The sequence below is a fragment of the Lontra canadensis genome, unplaced genomic scaffold (genome assembly GCF_010015895.1).
Source record: "Lontra canadensis isolate GAN:19392208 unplaced genomic scaffold, GSC_riverotter_1.0 scaffold43, whole genome shotgun sequence".
NCBI lineage: Eukaryota > Metazoa > Chordata > Mammalia > Carnivora > Mustelidae > Lontra > Lontra canadensis.
Genome location: NW_022631037.1, coordinates 3,060,736 through 3,082,027, shown reverse-complemented (window position 1 = coordinate 3,082,027; position 21,292 = coordinate 3,060,736). Strand labels below are relative to the sequence as shown.

The window sequence follows — 21,292 nt, the reverse complement described above, 5'->3', positions numbered from 1 at the left end:
ACTCTCATGGCCTCAAAAAGGTATTATTGTTCCCTCCTTCTTTGTGATGATCCCACATCAGCTCACTTATCATTTTAAAAACTGCTTGGATATGCTGTTTTTCAATTTTACCTTTATCCTGCCAACTGAGTTGTTTAAAAATGAGTACTATCTTAGTATAGGTAGAAATTCTCCATATCAGGACTTTTTTTTTCAAGATAGTTCTGTTTAATTAACTAGTTGTAATGTCTGTGTTAGATGTTGATTTCATAATATTTGGGTATTTTTACTCTATGGACATTTATATTTGGTACTTTTGTAAATGTAGTATACCCTTTAAAAAGAATTTTTTCTGGGATGCCTGGGTGGCTCAGTTGGTTGGGCATCTGCCTTCAGCTCGGATCATGATCCCAGGGTCCTTGGGATTGAGTTCCACATTGGGCTCCCCCTGCCTGCCACTTCCCTCTGCTTGTGTTCTCTCCCTCTCCCTGGCAAATGAATAAATCTTAAAAAAAAAAAAAAATTTTTTTTTTAAGATTTTATTTGAGAGAGGGAGGAGCAGGGGGAGAAGGACAAGCAGAGACCGTGCTTGAGGGCAGAGCCCAACACAGGGCTTGATGCCATGACCCTGAAATCATGACCTGAGCCAGATCAAGAGTCAGACCCTTAAACAACTAAGCCACCCCCGTGTGCCTAAAAAGAATTTTTTCAAAACAGATATACCTGTTGTTTTAGTAGTTCTTCCAAATCCCTAGCTAACAGATGAGGAAAAAAGCACAAGAAAATTACCTGATTTACTTTGTATATTTGATTTCCTTTGAATGACAGGGCCTAGACTCAGTTCCTAGAGCCCAAGGATTAAGTCAAAGCTTGCACATGAAAATGATTACATACTGTTGCCTAAAGGGAGTCCAGGACTCGAGTGAGCATTCAGTGAGCTACAGATCTCCTAAGTAAGTTAGATCTGAGATGTACACACTGGAGGTGAAGATAAAGAAGCAAACTACTTTAATGGCTTAAATGTAATATTGTGATTGGGCTTCCTTTGTCAAGACACCATTGGTTTAGAAGACCCTCCTCTGGCAGTTGCCTCAGTGCTTCAAGCAGTGGCTGGCTCAGAAAGTGTGAAGCTAAATCTTAGTTAGGGGATGAGGCAAAATGGTTATAGGGCATTTGGACATCTCATATGCTTTAAGTTTGGCCAACCAGTTTAGAGACTCTGTTATTTACAGTGAGTGTTCAATGTGACTATGATTTATGAAGAAGATATTATAGTTTAGAAGTATCTGTATACTTTCATTATCTCTGTATTTTTTTTTCCTAGATTTTATTTGACAGAGAGATCACAAGTAGGCAGAGAAAGAGGGGAAGCAGGCTCCCCGCTGAGCAGAGAGCCCAATGTGGGGCTCGATCCTAAGACCCTGAGGTCACAACCTGAGCCTAAGGCAGAGGCCCAACCCACTGAGCCACCCAGGTGCCCCTATCTCTGTATTTTAAACAACCTAACATAATTGGTCTTGGGCTGAAGGCTAATTATTTCCTATTGTTCTCAGTTTCTAATTTTATTAGAATACTTTGATTTTGAAAAAAATACGCAATCCAGAACAGCTTTTGCTCAATTCCTCCTCATCCTTTCCCTTTCCTCCCCCCTTCCCACAACCTATAACAGCAGTTTTGAAGCAACTGCCTGTGGGCGGTTTCCATGGTACAAGACGACAACTTTCACTGACAGGGCACTTCAGCCTGAGCTAATTGGCCTCGCTGTGTTGCAGTGTCGTGTGCGTAAACACAGATGCCCTAGTACTGCAGGTGTGTTAGCGGGCGATCAGGAAAGTCGAAGAAGAGAAGCACGTTGTCTCCTTGTCTAGGTGACGGGTGCAGCAGAGAAGGAGAATAAGTTCGGTACAAGGGACTGGGTCATTTGAGTCAGGCTGTGCCTCACTTCCTTATCAGTTTCTGTTTCTCTGCTGACAGGACCAAGAAGAACAAGCCTACTTTGCCGTATTTGATGGCCATGGGGGAGTGGACGCTGCCATTTATGCCTCCATCCACCTGCACGTTAATTTAGTCCGCCAAGAGATGTTCCCGCACGATCCCGCGGAGGCCCTGTGCCGGGCCTTCCGGGTCACTGATGAGCGGTTTGTGCAGAAAGCAGCCAGGGAGGTATGCCGTTTTCTCAGAAATCCCAACCACGAACGCACTAGCCGAGCTCACCTTGGCCTGTAGTTCAGGGCCTGTTTTGGATCTTCTCTGCTGGGGCTGGCATTACTTAAAGTTCTTTTAAGCTGTATTCTTGACCCACAATATTGGATTCTGTTGTAGTTCTAATTCCCTCTTCAGGGTTTTAGTGGAGCAACATGATGTGCTGTAGAGAAACTCCTAAGTTATAATTTTCTAGAAAGCCAGTCCCTCGCTGGATTTGGCAGGTGAGTTTTAGCTTGCTTATTTACCAGTGCCTGTCAGCTTCACACCAGGACCATCTCTCTAAGCAGACTTTTGCTGACAAAATCTGGATACGGTGATTAAAACAATGGACTAAAAAGGAAACAGGAGCTGGATTACTCCCATACGTTTGGTTCTCAGTGGGTTGGCAGTGTTTCACTGTGTATCTCTTGAGGGAAAATTTGCTTGGAGAGCGAATCCTTAGATGATTCTTGAACTGGTTTTCTCTTTACAGGAAGAAAAGTCAGAGCTCATGTCCTAGTTTCTTAAGGTTAATCAGACCTAAGGTTTTTACTCTGAATGAGTGACAGGGGCTCTATATTAAGATCTAAAAGTAAAAATTTTTATCTAATTATCATTCTGGGCATTAGTATATGATTAACTACATTACTCTATATTCATTTCTAACTGGGGGCCAACAGCAAGATAGTAATTTTTTTTTTTTTTTAAAGATTTTATTTATTTATTTGACAGAGAGAGATCACAAGCAGGCAGAGAGGCAGGCAGAGAGAGAGGAGGAAGCAGGCTCCTTGCTGAGCAGAGAGCCCGATGCGGGGCTCGATCCCAGGACTCTGAGATCATGACCTGAGCCGAAGGCAGCGGCCTAACCCACTGAGCCACCCAGGCGCCCCAAGATAGTAATTTTTAATTTTTAAAAGTAATTACAGAATTATTATACATATAAAAAATAAGACTCCTGCCCTATGAATTAAACATTAACTGTTTTTGAATAGGACTTGGAAAGAGCGAGGTCATCATTTAATCCATTTCTTCGATTTCATTGCTAGACTGCACAGCAGCAGTGGTGCTTGGAATCAGTGAAACAATACTTCAGAACTATTTGGTATTAAACAAGGAAAATATTTGGTATTTTCCCACCTATACCCTAGGTTTAGATGAATATGCAGATCCAACAAGTGACCACTAGGGTCTACATATACAGGTGGGGCTAGAAAACAGGAAGGGTTGTTGACCTCAGACTGTCCCAGAGTCTTGAGGGCTGGTATTGCTCTGCTCTGCCTACCTTAGAGCCATTGACTATCGTCATTTTGACTGAGGACAAGGTCTGGCTTCCGAGAGCTGATCTGTAATCACCAGCGTGAAGCTAAGAGAATCACTTTGTCGTCTTCTATCCTTTTTTTCCTCTGTGTCGTCAAAATTATGGCTTTTTCCTCTGACCATGTTCACCTCATTTGCTTTGCCAGTGATCCTAGTGTCTCCCGGTCTTGCCAATAGTTCTTTTGAATAATTTAGGTTCGTCTCAGCAGTTACTTTTCTCCTCCTCTTGCTCCCATGTGCTGCTAACTGCTGGGAAGAAAGCAGCTCTTCCTGTTGCGAAGCAGCCCTGCCTCCTGTTCTCGGCAGGGCGTGTGCACTGAAGTGTCTTTATCATGTGTTCCAGGGGCTGAGGTTTTGAACATTGTGTGTGGGAAGACATTTTATTGGTGGGTGAGGATTTTTAACAAACTTTCCCTATATAGGGAAAACGAGAAGTTGTTTTTCTCATTGGATACAAGGGGCCTTTTACCATCCTTGACGCATTGGTTCTAATTTAGGCCAAGTCCTTGGTAACAGAAAGTCATGCTTCTTTGGTGGTGACTCATGTCATACGGAGATGTCATTTTAGCGTAGTAGTATCAGGAGCATTCAGCACGCTGCTGCTGAGCTATCGTAGTGAAGTTTCAGGCTGTTCTTTATGCACTGCTCCGAAGCAGAGGCCCCTAAAATTACTGTCGGTGACTTTTTAAAAATACAAGCAACTTAGCATCCCAGGGAATATATGTTATCTCTTGGTTCCTATCTTAATATTCAGAGTATGGGAGCATTTGTTGTGTCTCAGTCAGATCCTTTGTAACGTTGGGACCCTCCCCCTGTACATCTTGTAGGTCAGGAACAAAACAGAGACCTGAACATGGAAATCTTTAAGGGCTGCTGTAGTGGGCTGAGTGCTGAACTGGGAGGAAAAAGAATTTCAGTTCTGTTTTATGTGGTAATGAGTTACACATCTTTGGAAAGGTCACGTAGCCTGCCATAGTTTTCCTACCTGTACATAAAATGAAGTGAATAATCATCCCCGCCTTGCAGATCATGGATGACCTGGATCTGTGCTTGTGCACATTCGTATATACACATAAAAATGCAGAGAAATAAGAACTGCTGTCTGTTGTGAAATCAAGTTATTAATAGTCAGCCCCCAAAAGTTTGTGTTAACTACAAATGGCCTGTCAATGAGAATTTGAAGTCTGTTTATTTTTACTGACTCTAGTTTTATGCAATTACTTTCAGAGTCTAAGATGTGGGACCACAGGAGTGGTGACTTTCATCAGAGGGAACATGCTCCACGTGGCCTGGGTTGGGGATTCCCAGGTCATGCTGGTGAGAAAAGGGCAAGCTGTTGAGCTAATGAAGCCACACAAACCGGACAGAGAGGTAAGTGTGCTCTGTTCTGGGAGGGCGCACGCCACAGAGGCGGGTTTCTAGCTATTAATTAAGATTCACTTGCTTATTAGGATTACCACCATTATCTGAGCAACCATGCCCACCTTACAGAGGAGTAATAGAGAACCTTTTCCGGAAGCTGATGAGTATTTTATCTGTTGTTTACTGTTAAGGTAGATAAATAAATCCTGAATGCAATTATTTGCTTCTTTCTATTGCATTGCTGTTTAGGATGAAAAGCAGCGAATTGAGGCTCTTGGAGGTTGTGTAGTCTGGTTTGGTGCCTGGAGGGTGAATGGAAGTCTGTCGGTCTCCAGAGCTATTGGTAGGAAAAACAAATTCCTTTTTGTTTCTCCAAACTGTCCTCTTCTAGTTCATTGTCTCATATTAATTCTGCTACAAAAAGGGAACCTGAGATGGTCATTTATATTATCAGAGTGCTTATTATTGTTTAAAGTAACAATTAGATAATGCCTCTTTTAATTATTTGATCTACCTATTCATTTATATACTTAAATTCCATTATTGAAAGGGAACTACATTAAGAATTACAGAATTTATTAGTTTTTTTTTTTAAAGATTTTATTTATTTATTTGACAGAGAAAGATCACAGGTAGGCAGGCGGCAGGGGGTGGGAAGCTGGCTGCCCCCAACCCCCTGCCCGAGCAGAGAGCCCGATGTGGGGCTCGATCCCAGGACCCTGAGATCATGACCTGAACCAAAGGCAGAGGCTTAACCCACTGAGCCACCCAGGCACTGCTCTTCTTTTTTTTTTTTTAAATGGAAGCCTTTAATTTTTGGGACACAAATCTGCTTAAAACTACAGTGATCTCCATTTCACCATTTTGGATCATATTTAACTTAATTCAATTCAGTATTTTCAAGAGAATGGAAGGCTCCCCTCCCTATATTTTACCTTGCTTCTATCTTTGTTTTCACTGAATTATAATATGACATAAACATTATGCTTTTTAGGTGAAAACAATTTTTTTTTTTTAACTGTGGTAATATAGTGATTTGCCAGATAACCCAAGGGTTTCAAAGAATCTGTCTCCCTGGGACCTAAATTCTTCAAGAGATGGGAAAGTCAGTGAAACTATCTAAAACTTAAGAGAGTAAACAGCTGAGCTGATTGGACAGAACGCAAGGGTGTAAGTTCAAAGATAGTCCTGTTTCCATTTTTGTTTCACTTTGACCCCTGGGTTTATGATATTTTAGGTTTTGTGGCTTAGCTTCATTTTCCGTTTTTTAAAAGCATAAATCAGTGCGCGTGTCATTACGCGTGATATGCATACATACTACAGTTCTTCATTCCTGCCTCCTAAAGGAATTAAATGAAGTAGTTTGACATAGGGATAATATGGATAAATGGAATTCACATGTAATCCCCCAATTTTGCTTATCGTTACCAAAATATTCCAGAACATTAACAAAATCTCAAAGGATTGATTCAGTTTCACCAGTGATAGGAGTTCCTCCCACTCTTTGGGAAGGTGCTGGCAAGCTGTGAAGTGGCCCAAATGTGAGCAGCAGAAGGCTGAGAAAGTGAAAGCTGACAGATCCTGAAAAAATGAGGGTTCGTTTTTATCTCAGACTGAGAGTTATTACAAACTCTGGACTAAGATCCCAGAGGGGAAATTTCTCATTTCTGAAACACAACCCCCATGCAGAATTAGTTCTAACAATTCCTCTTGATCTTATAGTCTCTGTCAGAGTATCCAAAGGTATCTTTAATGATTGTCATAGAACCAGCTTTACTAGAGCATACTTGCCTTTTCTTGCTTCTAAAAATATAACACACAGGGAAACTAAAAGCAAGGGGAGCATGTCCTTGAATAAGAGATGGACTGAGAGAGAAAGCAGCAGACTCCATAGGGGAAGTGGCTTTTAAGTTGGATGTGGAAGATAGTGTATAGGGGAGGAAATTCCAGGGGGAGGGGAGTACCATGCATGGGCATCTGCAAGGGGACACCATGTTTTAGGAACAGCGGCATGGACAAGGGGCTAGGGCAGAGGGCAGGAGTGACCAAAGTAAGTGCTGGCGCCGGACTGTGAAGGGGCTTATGTGCCAGGCTCTGAGTACTCTTAGACTCTACTGGGTGAATGAGCGGAGATGCCGCATGATCGGACTCGTAAGGTATTTGTAACGACGGTAGGAGAGACTGGAAAGTGTGGAAAGCTCAGAGATCACTCAGGTGCTGTTGACACCGTTCTTAGAGATGAGGGCAGCTCAACAGAGATACAGAGGTGGTATAAGTTGATCAGACAGAAGTGAGTTTGTGGGGGTGGAGGAAAGCGGATTTCCAGGTTTTCGACTTGTGTGACCAGGAAAACGATAAAGTATTTGTAAAAAAGTAACAGCAGTTTGTGGGGTGGGGAGGAGGGTAGATGATGAGTTCATTTTGGACAGATTTTACGTCCTAGATACCTGTGTGATATTTTAGGAGAGAGAATTGATAAGCAGCTGGAAATACACATCTGAAGATGAGCAGAATTCTGAGTTGCAGATAAGAGATATGGAAACTCATCCCATTTTGGCAATAATATTAGCAGTCTGTCAAGTGATATTATATATATTAGTTGAAATTACAGGCTCGGATGGCATTGCCCAGAAAGGTGTAGTGTGATCAGACACCAAGGATGAGACTCATTACTTAAGGTAGAAATACACAATGAAGTCATGCTCTCTAGGTTTGAATCTTGGCTTTGTCACTTTACAAGTGGGCCTTGGGAAATTAATTTCTTTGTGCCTATCTGTTCCTTGGTAAAGCAGTAATACTCACACTAAATGGCTTACTAGTTTTTGTATACCACACAGTATACAAATGGTACACTATGCACCCTACTCAGAGCCCTGCCTGGCAGTTTGGCACATCATGATTAGTACTATTAGTAAGTAAAGGAGCCAGTGACGAAAATCAAGAAGGGATCAGAGATCTACAAGTGGGCTCTCACAGATACTAGGAGAAGAGGGTTCCTAGGAGTAAGTGGTCACAGGGCCAAGTGCTATAGAGGTCAGGTGAGAGGTAGGTTAAAAAAGACATGGAATTTTGAAAATGGAAACTAACTGGTAATGTAGGAGAGAAATGGTTTGGATTAGTAGGTGGAAAAAAAAACCAGAAAAATCAGGTGACAGAAAATGACCAATAACACAAAAGAACATGTATAGATTTAGTTTCTTGGGCAATTTAGTGGTCAAGGAAATAGTGTGGTGGCCTTAGGGAAAGAAAGGGTCACTTTTATTTATTATTTTTGTTTTTAAGATAAGGAGTTTGGATCAGAATATGTTTGTAGGATAAAAGATGAGAGCAAGTACAAGAAATCAGAGATGAGAGCGACAGAAGCCAGAGTCCTTGAGAGTCAGGTCCCAGAGCACAGGTCAGCTTTGAGAAGGAAGAGCAGACCTCTCCTCCTGACAAAATGGTAGGTGATGCAGTGAGTCTCTCTAGATTAAAACAGAAGTGAGGGGTAGGAATTGAGGGAATTTAGGCCTGATAACCTTAATTTTCTTTGAAGCGGGAAATTAGTTCATCTACCAAAATCCAGTAGCTTAATTGGAAGAGAGAGGTGAAGAATGTGAGAATAAAATCGGGACCTAACCAGGGACAAGAAAAAGGACTCCTGAGCAGAGTTCAACTCTACTTAGAAAATAAGTGACACTTAAAGCTTTCAAACTGAAAAAGCTTTTCAACTGTTTCTCCTCATGAGCCCTTCAGATTTATGATTCCAAGTTGACAGAGGCATGATACATTTGCTAGCATATGGAGAGAGGAGGTTGAAGATGAAAGGATGCTGCCATTTCTACCATGAAATGGATAATCATGCCTTCCTACCAAATTTGGGGGCGAGATGTCATGAATTTGACATCCAACATTAGAGCAGGTGAAAAGCCAGAATTTTGGCAGGATTTCCCTGTGCAAATCTTTGTATGTTCTGTTCCAAACAGTTGCAGTAGCCTTTTAATTGAAGCACTAAAACAAGATTTTCGGGAACAGTATGACTCAGATCACATTTATTTTCGGAGCTGGGATTCAGAAAATAATAATGATGGTAATAACAGTCAGGTGGAGCAAGGGATGGGGAAATTTAGTAAAGTGGATTGATTGGTGGAGAACACTGAATCTCATGATTGAAGTTTTGACCGATGCCTCCCAGCAGCCTATGAGAGCTGAAGTATGAAACTGATGGACTCAAAACCATGTTTGAGGGAAGATGGCTCTGGCAGCTGTATGAAAAAGACTAGTTTCTTATCTAGTATCTGTTGTTCTGAGTGTCCCATCATGAAACCTACTGGATAGGGCACATGGCCCACACCAGTTCTAGCAGTTATCTCCAGGGCGCCTACTGAGTTTTGGGGGCCTACTGGAGGATTAAACAGGGATGGGAAATGTCAGAGAGAACTTAGAACAGATACCAGAAGTGGTGATGACAGAGCCAGATAATTTATGTATAATTATCTTCATTTTATCATCCCATAGTCCAAAAGCTATTTTAGTATTCCAGAGAGGACGGTAACCGATGAGGGCCTACAAGTAAACCAACGCTAGGATTTGGATCCAGGCAGTCTGACTCCAGGGCTGGCATCCTTAACCACTAAGCTATATGTCATTACTTTACAAATGATAAAGCATTTTATCAATTTTAACTACTGTTTCCCAATTATGGTACTCTAAGAATTATTGCTAAATGCGGTTTTCTATGTAAAAAAGTAGTAAATGAGTATCCCTTGTACTACTAAGCTATATGGTTACTTAATAGACTAGAGAGACCCTTTGGCTAGGCTCTCTCCAAGTGTCCAAAGGAAAACAATGAATGTAGAGTGAATGGATCTGGAAGTGCTCCAGATCTGAAAGATCCACTGGAGATCATTTTCTCCATAGTCTGTTGATAGACGGGAGACCTTAGGCCCACACTAGGCTAGGTTTCTATCTCCAATCCAAGCATCCCATATATAGCTACACATCACTCCTTAACAGTTGCCTCTGTGTCTTTGTTTAATGCTATTTCTTCACCCGAGGGCCCTTCTCTGCCTGCTAACTAACTTATCCTTCAAGGTCCAGCTCAAATGTCATTCTATAAGTGGATGAGCTAAACAAAGGAGAAATAATGACCCAGTAGGGCCTTGGGAGTTCTCACAGTTGTTCACAAGTGGAGGATGAACAACAGCAATAAAGACGGTGGCGGCAGGAAGGGGGGGGGGGCGTTGATCAGAGACAAATGAAGACACCAAAAATATGGTAGTCCCTAAGAGGAGAGAAATGTGGTCATACATTTTCCAGTTATTCTCTAGAAGTTACAGTAAAGCAGCATTAAAAAGTAGATAGCAAACTGGACTGGGAACCAAGAGACTTAAACGTTGTAGTTCTTGTCTGAATCTTGGGATGACTTTTCCTGGCTTGACGGGAGTTGGACTTGATTTTTTAAGATCCCTTGTAACTCAAACCTTTCTCTGTGCTAGCAGCATAAAGCTATTAATTTGAAAGCAAGGACAGAAAATTAAGTATTTAATTAACAGAATGACCACAACTTTTTCAATGTGGATTTGTTCTCAAATCTCAAATCAAACTTAACTATTAGTTAAAAAAAGTAAATCTGTTAACCAACAAAATTTTCCTATGTAACACTGAATTTTTCAATACAGCAAAAAACTTAGATTTGACATTTATTGCCATGCTCAGCTAAGCCCAAGTCGTAGCTAGAGGCACAAGATGCAGAGTGTAAGCTAGTGAGGAATTAAGCCCAGTGAATGGCAGTTACTTAAGAGTAAGGAGTGAGCAGCATCTCATTAACAAAGAATTCAAGCATTTTATCTGAAACTAGTTTATAAATTCTTTCCAATAAATTCAGATCACAAGCCAGTAAATTGTGATCAGTCACAGCATTGGCCATAAACATTCTCACATGCAAGGTAAACGGAAATCTGACCTCCTTTCCAATTCCCACAGGAGACGCTGAACATAAGCCATATATCTGTGGGGATGCAGACTCTGCCTCTACTGTTTTGGATGGAACTGAAGACTACCTCATTCTGGCCTGTGATGGCTTCTATGACACCGTGAACCCTGATGAGGCAGTGAAAGTTGTATCTGACCACCTGAAGGAGAATAATGGAGACAGTAGCATGGTTGCCCACAAATTAGTTGCATCAGCTCGTGATGCTGGGTCAAGTGATAATATCACTGTTATTGTGGTATTCCTGAGGGACATGAACAAAGCTGTAAATGTTAGTGAGGAATCAGATTGGACAGAGAACTCTTTTCAAGGAGGGCAAGAAGATGGTGGGGATGATAAGGAGAATCATGGAGAGTGCAAACGCCCTTGGCCACAGCACCAGTGCTCAGCACCAGCCGATCTAGGCTATGATGGGCGCGTGGATTCATTCACTGATAGAACTAGCCTGAGCCCAGGGTCCCAAATCAACGTGCTGGAAGACCCAGGCTACCTAGATCTCACACAAATAGAAGCAAGCAAACCTCACAGTGCCCAGTTTTTGCCACCAATTGAGATGTTTGGTCCTGGTGCACCAAAGAAAGCAAATCCTATTAATGAGCTAATAATGGAGAAAAAATCAGTTCAATCATCATTGCCTGAACAGAGTGGTGCTGGAGAGTTTCCCTCTTTTAATTTGGGTTCAACAGGGCAGCAGATATACAGAATGGAGAGCTTGTCTCCTGTCTGTCCTAGGTTGGAAGATGAACAATTCAAATTCCTGGAAAAGAGAGTTTCCAGATTGTCTCATTTACGCTGTCGTTATTCAAAGAGACGGCACGGATTCAGGTTTAACCCAAAGTTGTATTCATTTATGTCTGCTCAAGAGCCTTCCCACAAAATAGGCACTAGTCTGTCCTCACTTACTCGAAGTGGGAAGAGAACTAGGATGTTCAGAAGTTTTCTGCCGTGGAGGCAAAATATTTGGAAAGGACCTAGTGCAAACATGAGGAAGCTCAGCAAGAGTAATGATATTCCAGAGCCAGGTGTCCCCTGGAGCTATAAAATATAACCCTCCTCGTTCGAGTAGGCCAGCTAGCTCTCCCCCAATAAAAACACCACTATCAGAGTAGAAACAAGGTAGACATTTCTGAAATATATGTGCTTCATTATGAAACCATGGATGGCTCAATTCTTAAATGTAAATAGATCTCTAGGAACCTCAAAGTAGTGTTTTCAATCAAAAAAAAAAAAAAAAGTATTGGCGGTTTCACTAGCAAAATTATACAACTGGTCCCTGTGATGTGTCTCCACACCTACATATGACCCCCACTTTACTATCCCTTCACATCACTAGTGGAAGCTTGTGAGTTCGTTATTTTAGTCAGGCTATCTAGTGTCGAAATCTCAATGCAGGTGAAATCTGGTTTGATGTGCCTAATGTATCTATGGAAAACTTAATGCATAATCAGATGTAGTTGGGGGATGTTCCTCAAGAGACTGGGGACTATGAGGGAAACCCTCCCCCTCTTTTTTGGGTTGGTAAAAGACCAAAAGCCATATGGGTTTTAACTGGTTACAATGAAAGTAGAAAACTAGTATGAAAGTGTCATTATTTTCTGACTTGTGAGGTGGTATATAGTCAAAAAGATTTACTAATTTTTTTTCCTGTAACATAAAAGATTATAAAAATTTTCTGAATTAAAATACTTCCTAGGGCTGTGTAGCTATTTGGGAGTTTCATAACCTGTTATGGTGCTTTGGGCGGGATTTTTATTATTTGTCATTTTAGAAGACTGCTGTCAACTGGTTTTAACCTATGATGCTATGATATTTTTCACTGTACCTTCATCTCAGGAATAAAACTGGTTTAATGGAGATGATGTTAGGTACAAATATACTAGAATCAAGTTGCCATTTAAAAAGGAAAAATCAAATAGTATTTCTAAGTTCACAGACAGCAAGGGCATATACTACTACAAAATAAACAGAGGTTTTGGAGAATGAAAAATATGGTTTTAAGTTCTCTAACATTGTTTCCCCCAAGGGAATGAAGTAACTGGTGTGAAAAAGGTTGAAAGTACTGCCTAAAGTGAGCCCAGAGGCCAAGTGCAAAGGAGAAGGCAGGTAAAAGGAGACTGAGGTCTACTTAGTTATGAATGGAGAAAGCTCCAGTCCTGCTACAGGCAGCTCCAGACGGCAGAGAGGACTCTTTCTCATTTCAATAGTTACTTACATTTGATAATTTGAAGTTGTCTGCTTTTTGCCATTTCTGTAGTTTCAAGCTAGAAGCATATCTTCAACTAACAGCAGAAAAACCAGTAATCAGATTCAGTCAGCAAAGCAGCCTCTGATTCTCTTGAGAATCTTGAGTGTCACTACATGACCTCTTTTCCTCCCCTAGTCAAGTGTGGACCAGCCATGCCAATGGATAAAAGCTGCCCCCTCACTCACACCACTGGGGGGCACCAATTGCTCTTGCCGAGAAATGTCCACTGCCCGTGTTTTTACAAAATAATACAATTACTTTATGTTCCCCAGACCCAAAATGGAAACTCCGATTCCTAGACTTTAAAAACAAAGGATGGTAGCATATTCAGGAAGCCAGTATAGCTATAGCAAGTACACAAAAACTTCAAAGATCAGATTAATCTGTAGATTTTATTTTTAACAATTTGGATATAAGTGGAGATTTTCAGTATTTCTCTTGATTTTGAAGTCATTTATTCTTTTTCTCAAGTCCTGTGACATGTGGCTGAGGAGGGAATAAACGTGGCTCTTTTCACCAGAATCTTTTCACCAACCTGATGTTTGACCCCCATACACGGACCTCACTCACATCTGTCATTTTCTGAAGCCTAGATCTTGTTAACAACCCATCAGGTGCAGTGTCAGTTTCAGATCAAATTATCTAAGGAAACAAGAAAATAGGCAGAATATTGGTACATATCACAATCCAAAGCACTTACCTAAATTAAAATTTTTGAAGATTTTCTATAGTTGTCCATTGCTACTGTTTTTGATCAGAAGGTGAAAGGAAAGATACAAATGATAGGTTTCTTCCAGTGGGGAAAAATGGTTGGATGAAACTCAGATGAATACAGACCACATCTTTAAGGGTCTGAATTCTGTAGATCTGACTATATAAGCAGTGTTAATTCCATTTTTCATACCAGTAGCCCTCTAGAAAATAAAGCAAAGTAGTTCTATAGTGTGGTCAACTTATAAACCAATATTGTGAAAAATAGCAACTATTCATTTGTTCACAACATGCATATTTATAGAGTAGTTAGGTACCATTTGTAAGGTAAGTCCTTTAAAATTCTATAATATTAAAGTAGTGGTTATTGGTATGATATATGCTGCTCTTGGTTCTATAAACTAGGTAAAAAGCAGTGCTTTGTGAAATGCAGTGTTATCTCTTAATGCCACTGGTGATAGAAAGTAGTTCCCTTCAGTTCAAATCCTGTGCCCTTATTTGCTGCTTGCTAATGTAAGCAATAAGTACCCCTCTAACTAATGGTATCTACACATTCTGTAATTTGTATTTAATGATGGTGTATCTGGTGATTGTAAAAATATTAGACAGTATAAAAGTATATAATATATATTAACTGTTAGTGCTGAGGTAATAGTCTGTGAATTACGTGTTTTGTACTTTTACTAATTGTGTAATTGTGGTGGTGAAAATCCTACACTCAATCCTTAAGAGTGACGGTATCCCTTTTTCAATTTAACATGATCTGCATCAATTTGTTTGCCTGCTACAGTGTTGTTAGAATAGGAAATAGTAAAACAAATACAAACAAGAAAGTGTAGTACTTGTTAGGGAAACAGACTTCAAGTTACCAAATGAAGTCATTACAAACTCCTTGTACATTCACTGTGAGTTTCAAAGGGAATCAGTCCCTAACTTAAAGGTTTCCTTTGTTCACTTTCTAGATGTGTACTTTTGAGGGATATCTGAGGTTTAGCAACATTACAGCACCAAACACTGGGGCAATTAATCCCACTTACATCTGTGCTAAAGAGGATGGTGGAAACACATATGTATATACATTTTCTTTACCTAGAAGTGCCATCCACTGTCCTTGAATTAATAAGATTAAAGTTTCTGTTGCATTTAAGTTAACTAGGAGGATCCTTGAAAGTAACACCTTTTCCAAGGACAATGTCAACAATGTCAGTGTCAACACCGAGTCTGATTCTGACCACATTTATAGTGGTATAATGTCAATGTGGTGGTATAGTGTCACGCCGCATCTTCACAACAACCATACTCCATTGTTGGAACACTGTGCCAGTAAGAAATGCAACATCTGATGGGCAGATGAAAATGATGCATAAAGAAGTTCAGTGTTTACAGATAAAACTGCTGTGGTTCAAGAATTTCCTTCCCCATCAAAGCCTTGCCAAGGTTTTGAGAGAAAGTGACCTATAAATTATTATTTTAGTGTTTAAATATAATTTATTCACTCGACCATTCTTGCCTACGCAAGGCCATAAAGGGGGATACTATAGCTTAGGTCACATCATCATTTCAAACAATTTTTCTTTGAGTCATAAATTAGCAAAAGAACATACTTTTTTTTACCTTTTAAAATCATGTCATATTAATGGACAAATTACCCACTCTTCTGTTCTGACCTGTGAATAGCTTAAATGTTTTTATTTCCAAAGTAAGATACCGCCAGTATTATCACATGACTATTTTCCAGACGAATGGTACTGTGTTGAAAAATAATTACTTCATCTAGCAGCATTTAATTTTCTATTTTGAAGACTATTTATTGTACTAATTAGGAAAAAGCAAGTAAGACAGGGAACTCCAGACTGACACAGCAGTTGTTCTGGAAAAGGAAATACTCTAATAAACTCTGATGTATTATATAACCCACAGATACATCATTGTTAACTCTTACTCTAGGTGCTCTTTGGTGAGAGATAGGCTTTGTTCCCTTGTTCATGACATTTCTCTGCAAAGAATTCTCTATGGAGTGAAGCAAATGAAGTGAATCATTTCTTACCAAGTAAATTTATCAATTTACAGACCTGCTCTACAGCTCACTTTTGAGTTAAGTTGTAATCATGAGTGGTCCTTCATATTTTATTTATTAAAACTGTTTATTCAGGTAAGACGTATGTTGAAATTTTGCCAATACCTTAATAAAACCCAGCAATTTAAACCACATGTCATTTGTCTTTTTATTCAAAGGAAAGATAATTTACTTAGTCCTAAGGTTAATTATAGTAATGATGAACCTCAAACCACGCGTAACTCCTAACCTAGATTAATTCAGACTCTGCAATACAAGTCTCAGCGGGAAGAAAGGCCTGCCATTTGCAGGTGTAAAAACAATTCACCAAACGATCTACTGCCCTACACAAGATGTGTCACTTTCAACAAAATATATAAAGCCATATGAAAACAAAAAGTGTGTTCTGAAGAATGAAGAAATCATCAGAACCGACTCCCTTAATACGACGAAGCAATCTTGAGAAACAAGAACAAAAAGTAACACAATCGCAGATTTCAATATCTGTAATCAATCTGTAATCAAAAGAGTATGGTACCAGCACAAAAAGAGACCTAGTGATCAGCCGAACAGGATAGAGAGAGCCCAGAAACCCACAAGGTCAATCTATGACAAAGGGTAAAAGTACACAAGAGGGAAAAGTCAGTCTCTTTAATAAATGGTGGTAGGAAAACTGGACCACACACTTTACATGATACACAAAAATAAAATGGATGACATACCTAAAATGTGAGACCTGAAACCAAAAAATCATCTCCTAAAAAATAAGAAGTAGAAACAGACCTGTAACTACAGAGAACTGATGGCTGCCAGAAGAGAGGGTCGTAGGGACATGGATAAAAGGGATTGGGAGATACAGGCTTCCAGTTACGGAGTAAGTCACAGGGATAAAAGGTACAGCATAAAGGAATACAATCAGTGGTATTGTAATAGCGTTTTATGGTGACAGATGGTACTGTCACTTGGGAGCATAGCATACTATATACAGATGTTGAAATAACAACTAGATGTCAAAGAAAAAATACACAACTCTGAAAAAAAAACCCCAAAACAACCAGACTCTTATGACAAAGGTTTAGGAACAGAATTTAAAATAACTATGGCTAACACGTTATGGAAAAGATCACCCAAGATCTTATGGGTGATTTCAGCAAAGAGAAACTATAAATAGAAATGCTAGAAATGAAACACAACACAGATGATGAGTGATTCGGACTGGCTAATTAGTGGATTGTATATTGCCGAGGAGAGAATCGGTAAACTAAGATAAACCAATGAAAATTACCCTAACTGAAAAACGCGTGTGCATGCACGCGCACGCACATATACACACACAGTGAAGGGAAAACGAAGACAAAATAGACTCAGCAGAACATATGTAAGGTCTGCAGAACAACATCAGTCTAACATATGCATAAGTGGAATCTGAGAAAGAGAATAGGGCAGAAGAAACATTTGAAAGATGGCCGAGAATTTGTGAAAATTTAATGACAGACCTCAAACCATATATCCAGGAACCTCACAGAATACAGAGCAGGATAAACACCAAAAATACACACCTAGGAAAAAGAAATCCCTTCCAGATGGTTTCACTGGTAAATTCTACCAAATATTTTAAAAATAAATAACACCAATTTTATACATTCTCTTAAGATTTATTTTGTAAGGTCAGCATTACTCTGATACCAAATCAGATGAAGACCGACAAACCAAACTACAGACTAATATCCCTCATGAGTATCGATGCAGAAATTCTCAGCAAAGGATCAGCAAAACCAGTATCACTTGTTAGAATGGCTAAAATAAAAAAATGCTGACAGTAGCAAGTGTTTCTAGGATGCAGCTAGAACCCTTATATATAGTGCCGCTGGTGACGTAAAATAGCACCGCTGCTCCTGGAGAAGTTCAGCAGGTTCTTACAAGGTGAAGCAGTACGTACCATGTAACTCACTGAGCTGAGTTCTGACATCAACTACCTGGAGTTAGGCCAAATTTCACAGTTTAAAGGCAAAGTTCTCTCACTTCAAACACCAGCTGCCAAGTTTGGGGGCCCCAGGCCACCCTCATTTCTCACGAATGACTACAAATTTGAGGGTTCCTACCATCCCCCCTCAGGTTTGAAAGTTTGCAAGAACTCACAGAGCTCAGGGAAATACTCTACTTACAGTTTTACTATACAAAAGGATATATATCAGAACCGGGCAAAAGAATGGACATATAGAGGTCTAGACGAGTACACGTGTGAAGGTTCCTTGTGATCAGGCATTTTATCCTCCCAAAACAACGGATGACAGTACAGAATACCGTCTACCACGGAAGCTCATCTGAGTTTCAGTATCGAGATTTCACTGGGGTTTCATAAGGTAAGTGTGACCGACTCACTGGCAATGAGGCTGAACTATTCAGGTTGATACGAAGTGACTATAGCCCCAATCCTCTAATCCCATGATTAGTTCTTCTACTGTTCCAGCCCCCACTCCCTGTCCTGAGTTATCTCATTAGCATAAACATTCAGGACCCACCATAAATAACAAAAACACTTCTATCATTCTGGGAATTCCAAGGACTATAAGAGGCATATCCCAGGAGCCAGAGACACAGGGCTGCCAGATTATTACACACACATCCAGCAATCCCGTTCCAATGTATATATTCCTATAGAGAATGAGAACACCTTCACACAAATGTTTTTAAGATTCATAATCACCCTAAACTGGAAATAACCCAAACATCCTTCCAAGGGTGAATCAACTGTGGTATACCCATACAGGGAAATATTACTCAGTAATAAAGGAATAAAGAAAGTACTGATTCACACAAGATGAAACTAAACTGCATTTTGTTAAGTCAAAAGCTATCTGCTGATTCTAGTTAAATGACATTCTGGAAAAGGGAAAACTAAAAGATCATGATTGCCAGCAGTTGGGGGCGGGGTACCAGGGAGGATGTGCCTCTCGTGAGGGAATTCTGAGGCGGACTGAACTGTCTGATGTAGTATTATGGTGGCAGATACACACGACTCTCTATCTGGCAAAACCCACATACACTGCACTGTATCTCAAAGGCTGAATTTTAATGTATGTAAATTTAAAGATCAACCAGGATTTGTGGGGAGGACAAAATGCAGACTGTAACAGATGAATCTTACTTTATTACAAATGAATCACATAATCACACTGAAGAGGATGGTGTAGAAAGGAACTAATGTAACTCAATCTTGGGACCTAAATAACTTTAGGAAAGTGTTTGACATAATACTGAAGGCTAAAAAAAAAAAAAAAAAAAAAACAAAACAAAACTAAATGGGGAAGAAGGGACAACTTTTCATTACAGAAACCCAATGCTTAAGAAATTAGAGAAAGAGGAAACCATTAGAACACTGCTGTAATAACTGTTGTAGCCAAGATCCAGTAGTGGGTATTAAAATTAGTTAAGAGATAAAACAGAATATTTGCATAGTCTCAAAGCATTTGTCCCCAATATTCAGTAATTACAAAGGGAAAAACCATAAGTAGTGGGAATCCTGGCAGACATTACCTTGACCAAGTAATCAAGATTGACATTATAAAAAATAAATATCTGCATTATACAGCTCCTGATATAAGGCACTGAGAAGGGCACATCACCTCTGTGGTAGCCTTTCCAATAAATGCTTCACTTCAGTTAAATATAAGAAAATAGCAAGCAAACCCATATAGGGTTTTATTTTATTCTATAAAATAACTGGTGTCTTTAAAAAAATGTCAAGGTCATCAAAGACATTAAAGACGAGGAACTGTCATAGACAGGAGGACACTAGGGAAACACAACTAAATGCACTGTGGGATGCTGGAGTGGATCTTGGAACAGAAAAAAGACATTAATGAAATAACTGGTGAAATCAGAACAAATTCTGCAATTAATAGTACTGTAAACAAGACTAATTTCCTAGTTTTGATTACTATTCTACAGTTACAGAAGACATTAACAAAAGCAGAAGCTGAGTAAGCTCGGTAACAGGTATATGGGAACTTTCTCAAGATTTCTGTATCTCTTCTGGTAACTCTAAAATTATCTCAAAATAATAAATAAAATTATCTGAAAATAAAAGTTAAAAAATAGGACAGCTTTTAATTTTTTAATTAGGTAAAAAAATGCTGGGTTTGGTTCAATTGTGATGAATTGAAAAATGTACTAGGACCAGCAATTCATTCCATCCTTGTGAAAGGTGTTGAACCTTGAAAGAATCACCTACCCTCCCCGAACTGCATGGTTCTGTCAAATAGGTATGACACTCATATCATCTACCTCAAAGGTTACTTAAGGATTCACTGACACAGTTGGTCAAAGTTGTCCAGAAACAGTATGTTTATGCACAATGCAAGCAGTAACTACTACATCCTTAGGCCTAAGAGAACACATTTTTTTTTTTAAGATTTTATTTATTTGACAGAGAGAGATCACAAGTAGGCAGAGAGGCAAGCAGAGAGGGAGAGGGGAGGAAGCAGGCTCCCTGCTGAGCAGAGAGCGCGACGACGCAGGGCTCGATCCCAGGACGCTGGGATCATGACCTGAGCCGAAGGCAGAGGCTTTAACCCACTGAGCCACCCAGGCACCCCAGAGCACATTTTTTTTTTTTAAAAAGACACATTTATTCAGCGTCATGATCAGACTATTACATTTAGCAATCAACAGCATGGGTGCAAAAAAAAAAAATCTACATTAAAACCCTTTGTTGGAATGCTTTACACTTTCCACAGAACAGAAACTAAAATAACCTGTTATACAATTAGTCACAAATACAGTCCTCGAGTTTTTTTGCCCATACACATGAGTATTGTCTAAAACATGTCTTCTTTGTAGCAGCTAAGCCCTGCCACCACTGTGCTTGGCTGAGTTCACAAATCTGTTGTAACCTGTAGCTTCCCTGTCACTTCTCTGGCTCTCCTCTCCTGCTAAGCTTTGTTTCCTGGCAGTAATTAAAACCTTCTGCCACTGCCATAGCTGCTGCTGCTGCTGGAACCACCATAGCCACCTTGGTTTCGTGGTTTGGCGAAGTATTGGCCTCCACTACCATAAGGGCCAGAGCTTCTGCCTCCAAAATTGCCTCCTTTCATGGGTCCAAAATTTGAGGATTGTTGTAATTGCCAAAATCATTATAGCTTCTGCCACCTCCAAAGTTGCTTCCATCATTACCAAATCCGTTATAGCCATCCCCACTGCCACCATATCCACCACCACCTCGACTGCCACCAAAGCCACCTCGACCACTGAAGTTTCCTCCGCGACCAAAGTTGTCATTCCCACCAAAACCACCTCCACGACCACCACCAAAGTTTCCAGAACCACTTCGACCTCTTTGGTCAAAGAGGATGCTTCTGGATGAAGCACTAGCCATCTCTTGCTTAGAGAGCGCTTTCCTTACTTCACAGTTGTGGCCATTCACAGTATGGTATTTTTGAATGACAATCTTGTCTACAGAATCATG

The 21,292-nt window shown here is 40.1% G+C and overlaps 2 protein-coding genes across 7 annotated transcripts in view; one reads left to right on the top strand and one right to left on the bottom strand.

Annotated features, from left to right (window-relative positions):
- PPM1E (protein phosphatase, Mg2+/Mn2+ dependent 1E) overlaps positions 1-15,980 on the top strand; it is a 206,834-nt gene extending 190,854 nt beyond the window's left edge. The window contains exons 4-7 of the mRNA XM_032871926.1: positions 1,954-2,142; positions 4,708-4,851; positions 5,092-5,185; positions 10,807-15,980. Of these exons, the coding sequence (XP_032727817.1) occupies positions 1,954-2,142; positions 4,708-4,851; positions 5,092-5,185; positions 10,807-11,861 (1,482 nt within the window). The 3' untranslated portion in view covers positions 11,862-15,980. The remainder of the gene's footprint in view (positions 1-1,953; positions 2,143-4,707; positions 4,852-5,091; positions 5,186-10,806) is intronic.
- TRIM37 (tripartite motif containing 37) overlaps positions 13,432-21,292 on the bottom strand; it is a 186,689-nt gene continuing 178,828 nt past the window's right edge. For all 6 annotated transcript variants that reach the window (XM_032871918.1, XM_032871920.1, XM_032871922.1 and 3 more), the window contains one exon: positions 13,432-13,700. In XM_032871918.1, coding sequence (XP_032727809.1) covers positions 13,697-13,700 — 4 coding nt within the window. In that variant the 3' untranslated portion in view covers positions 13,432-13,696. The remainder of the gene's footprint in view (positions 13,701-21,292) is intronic.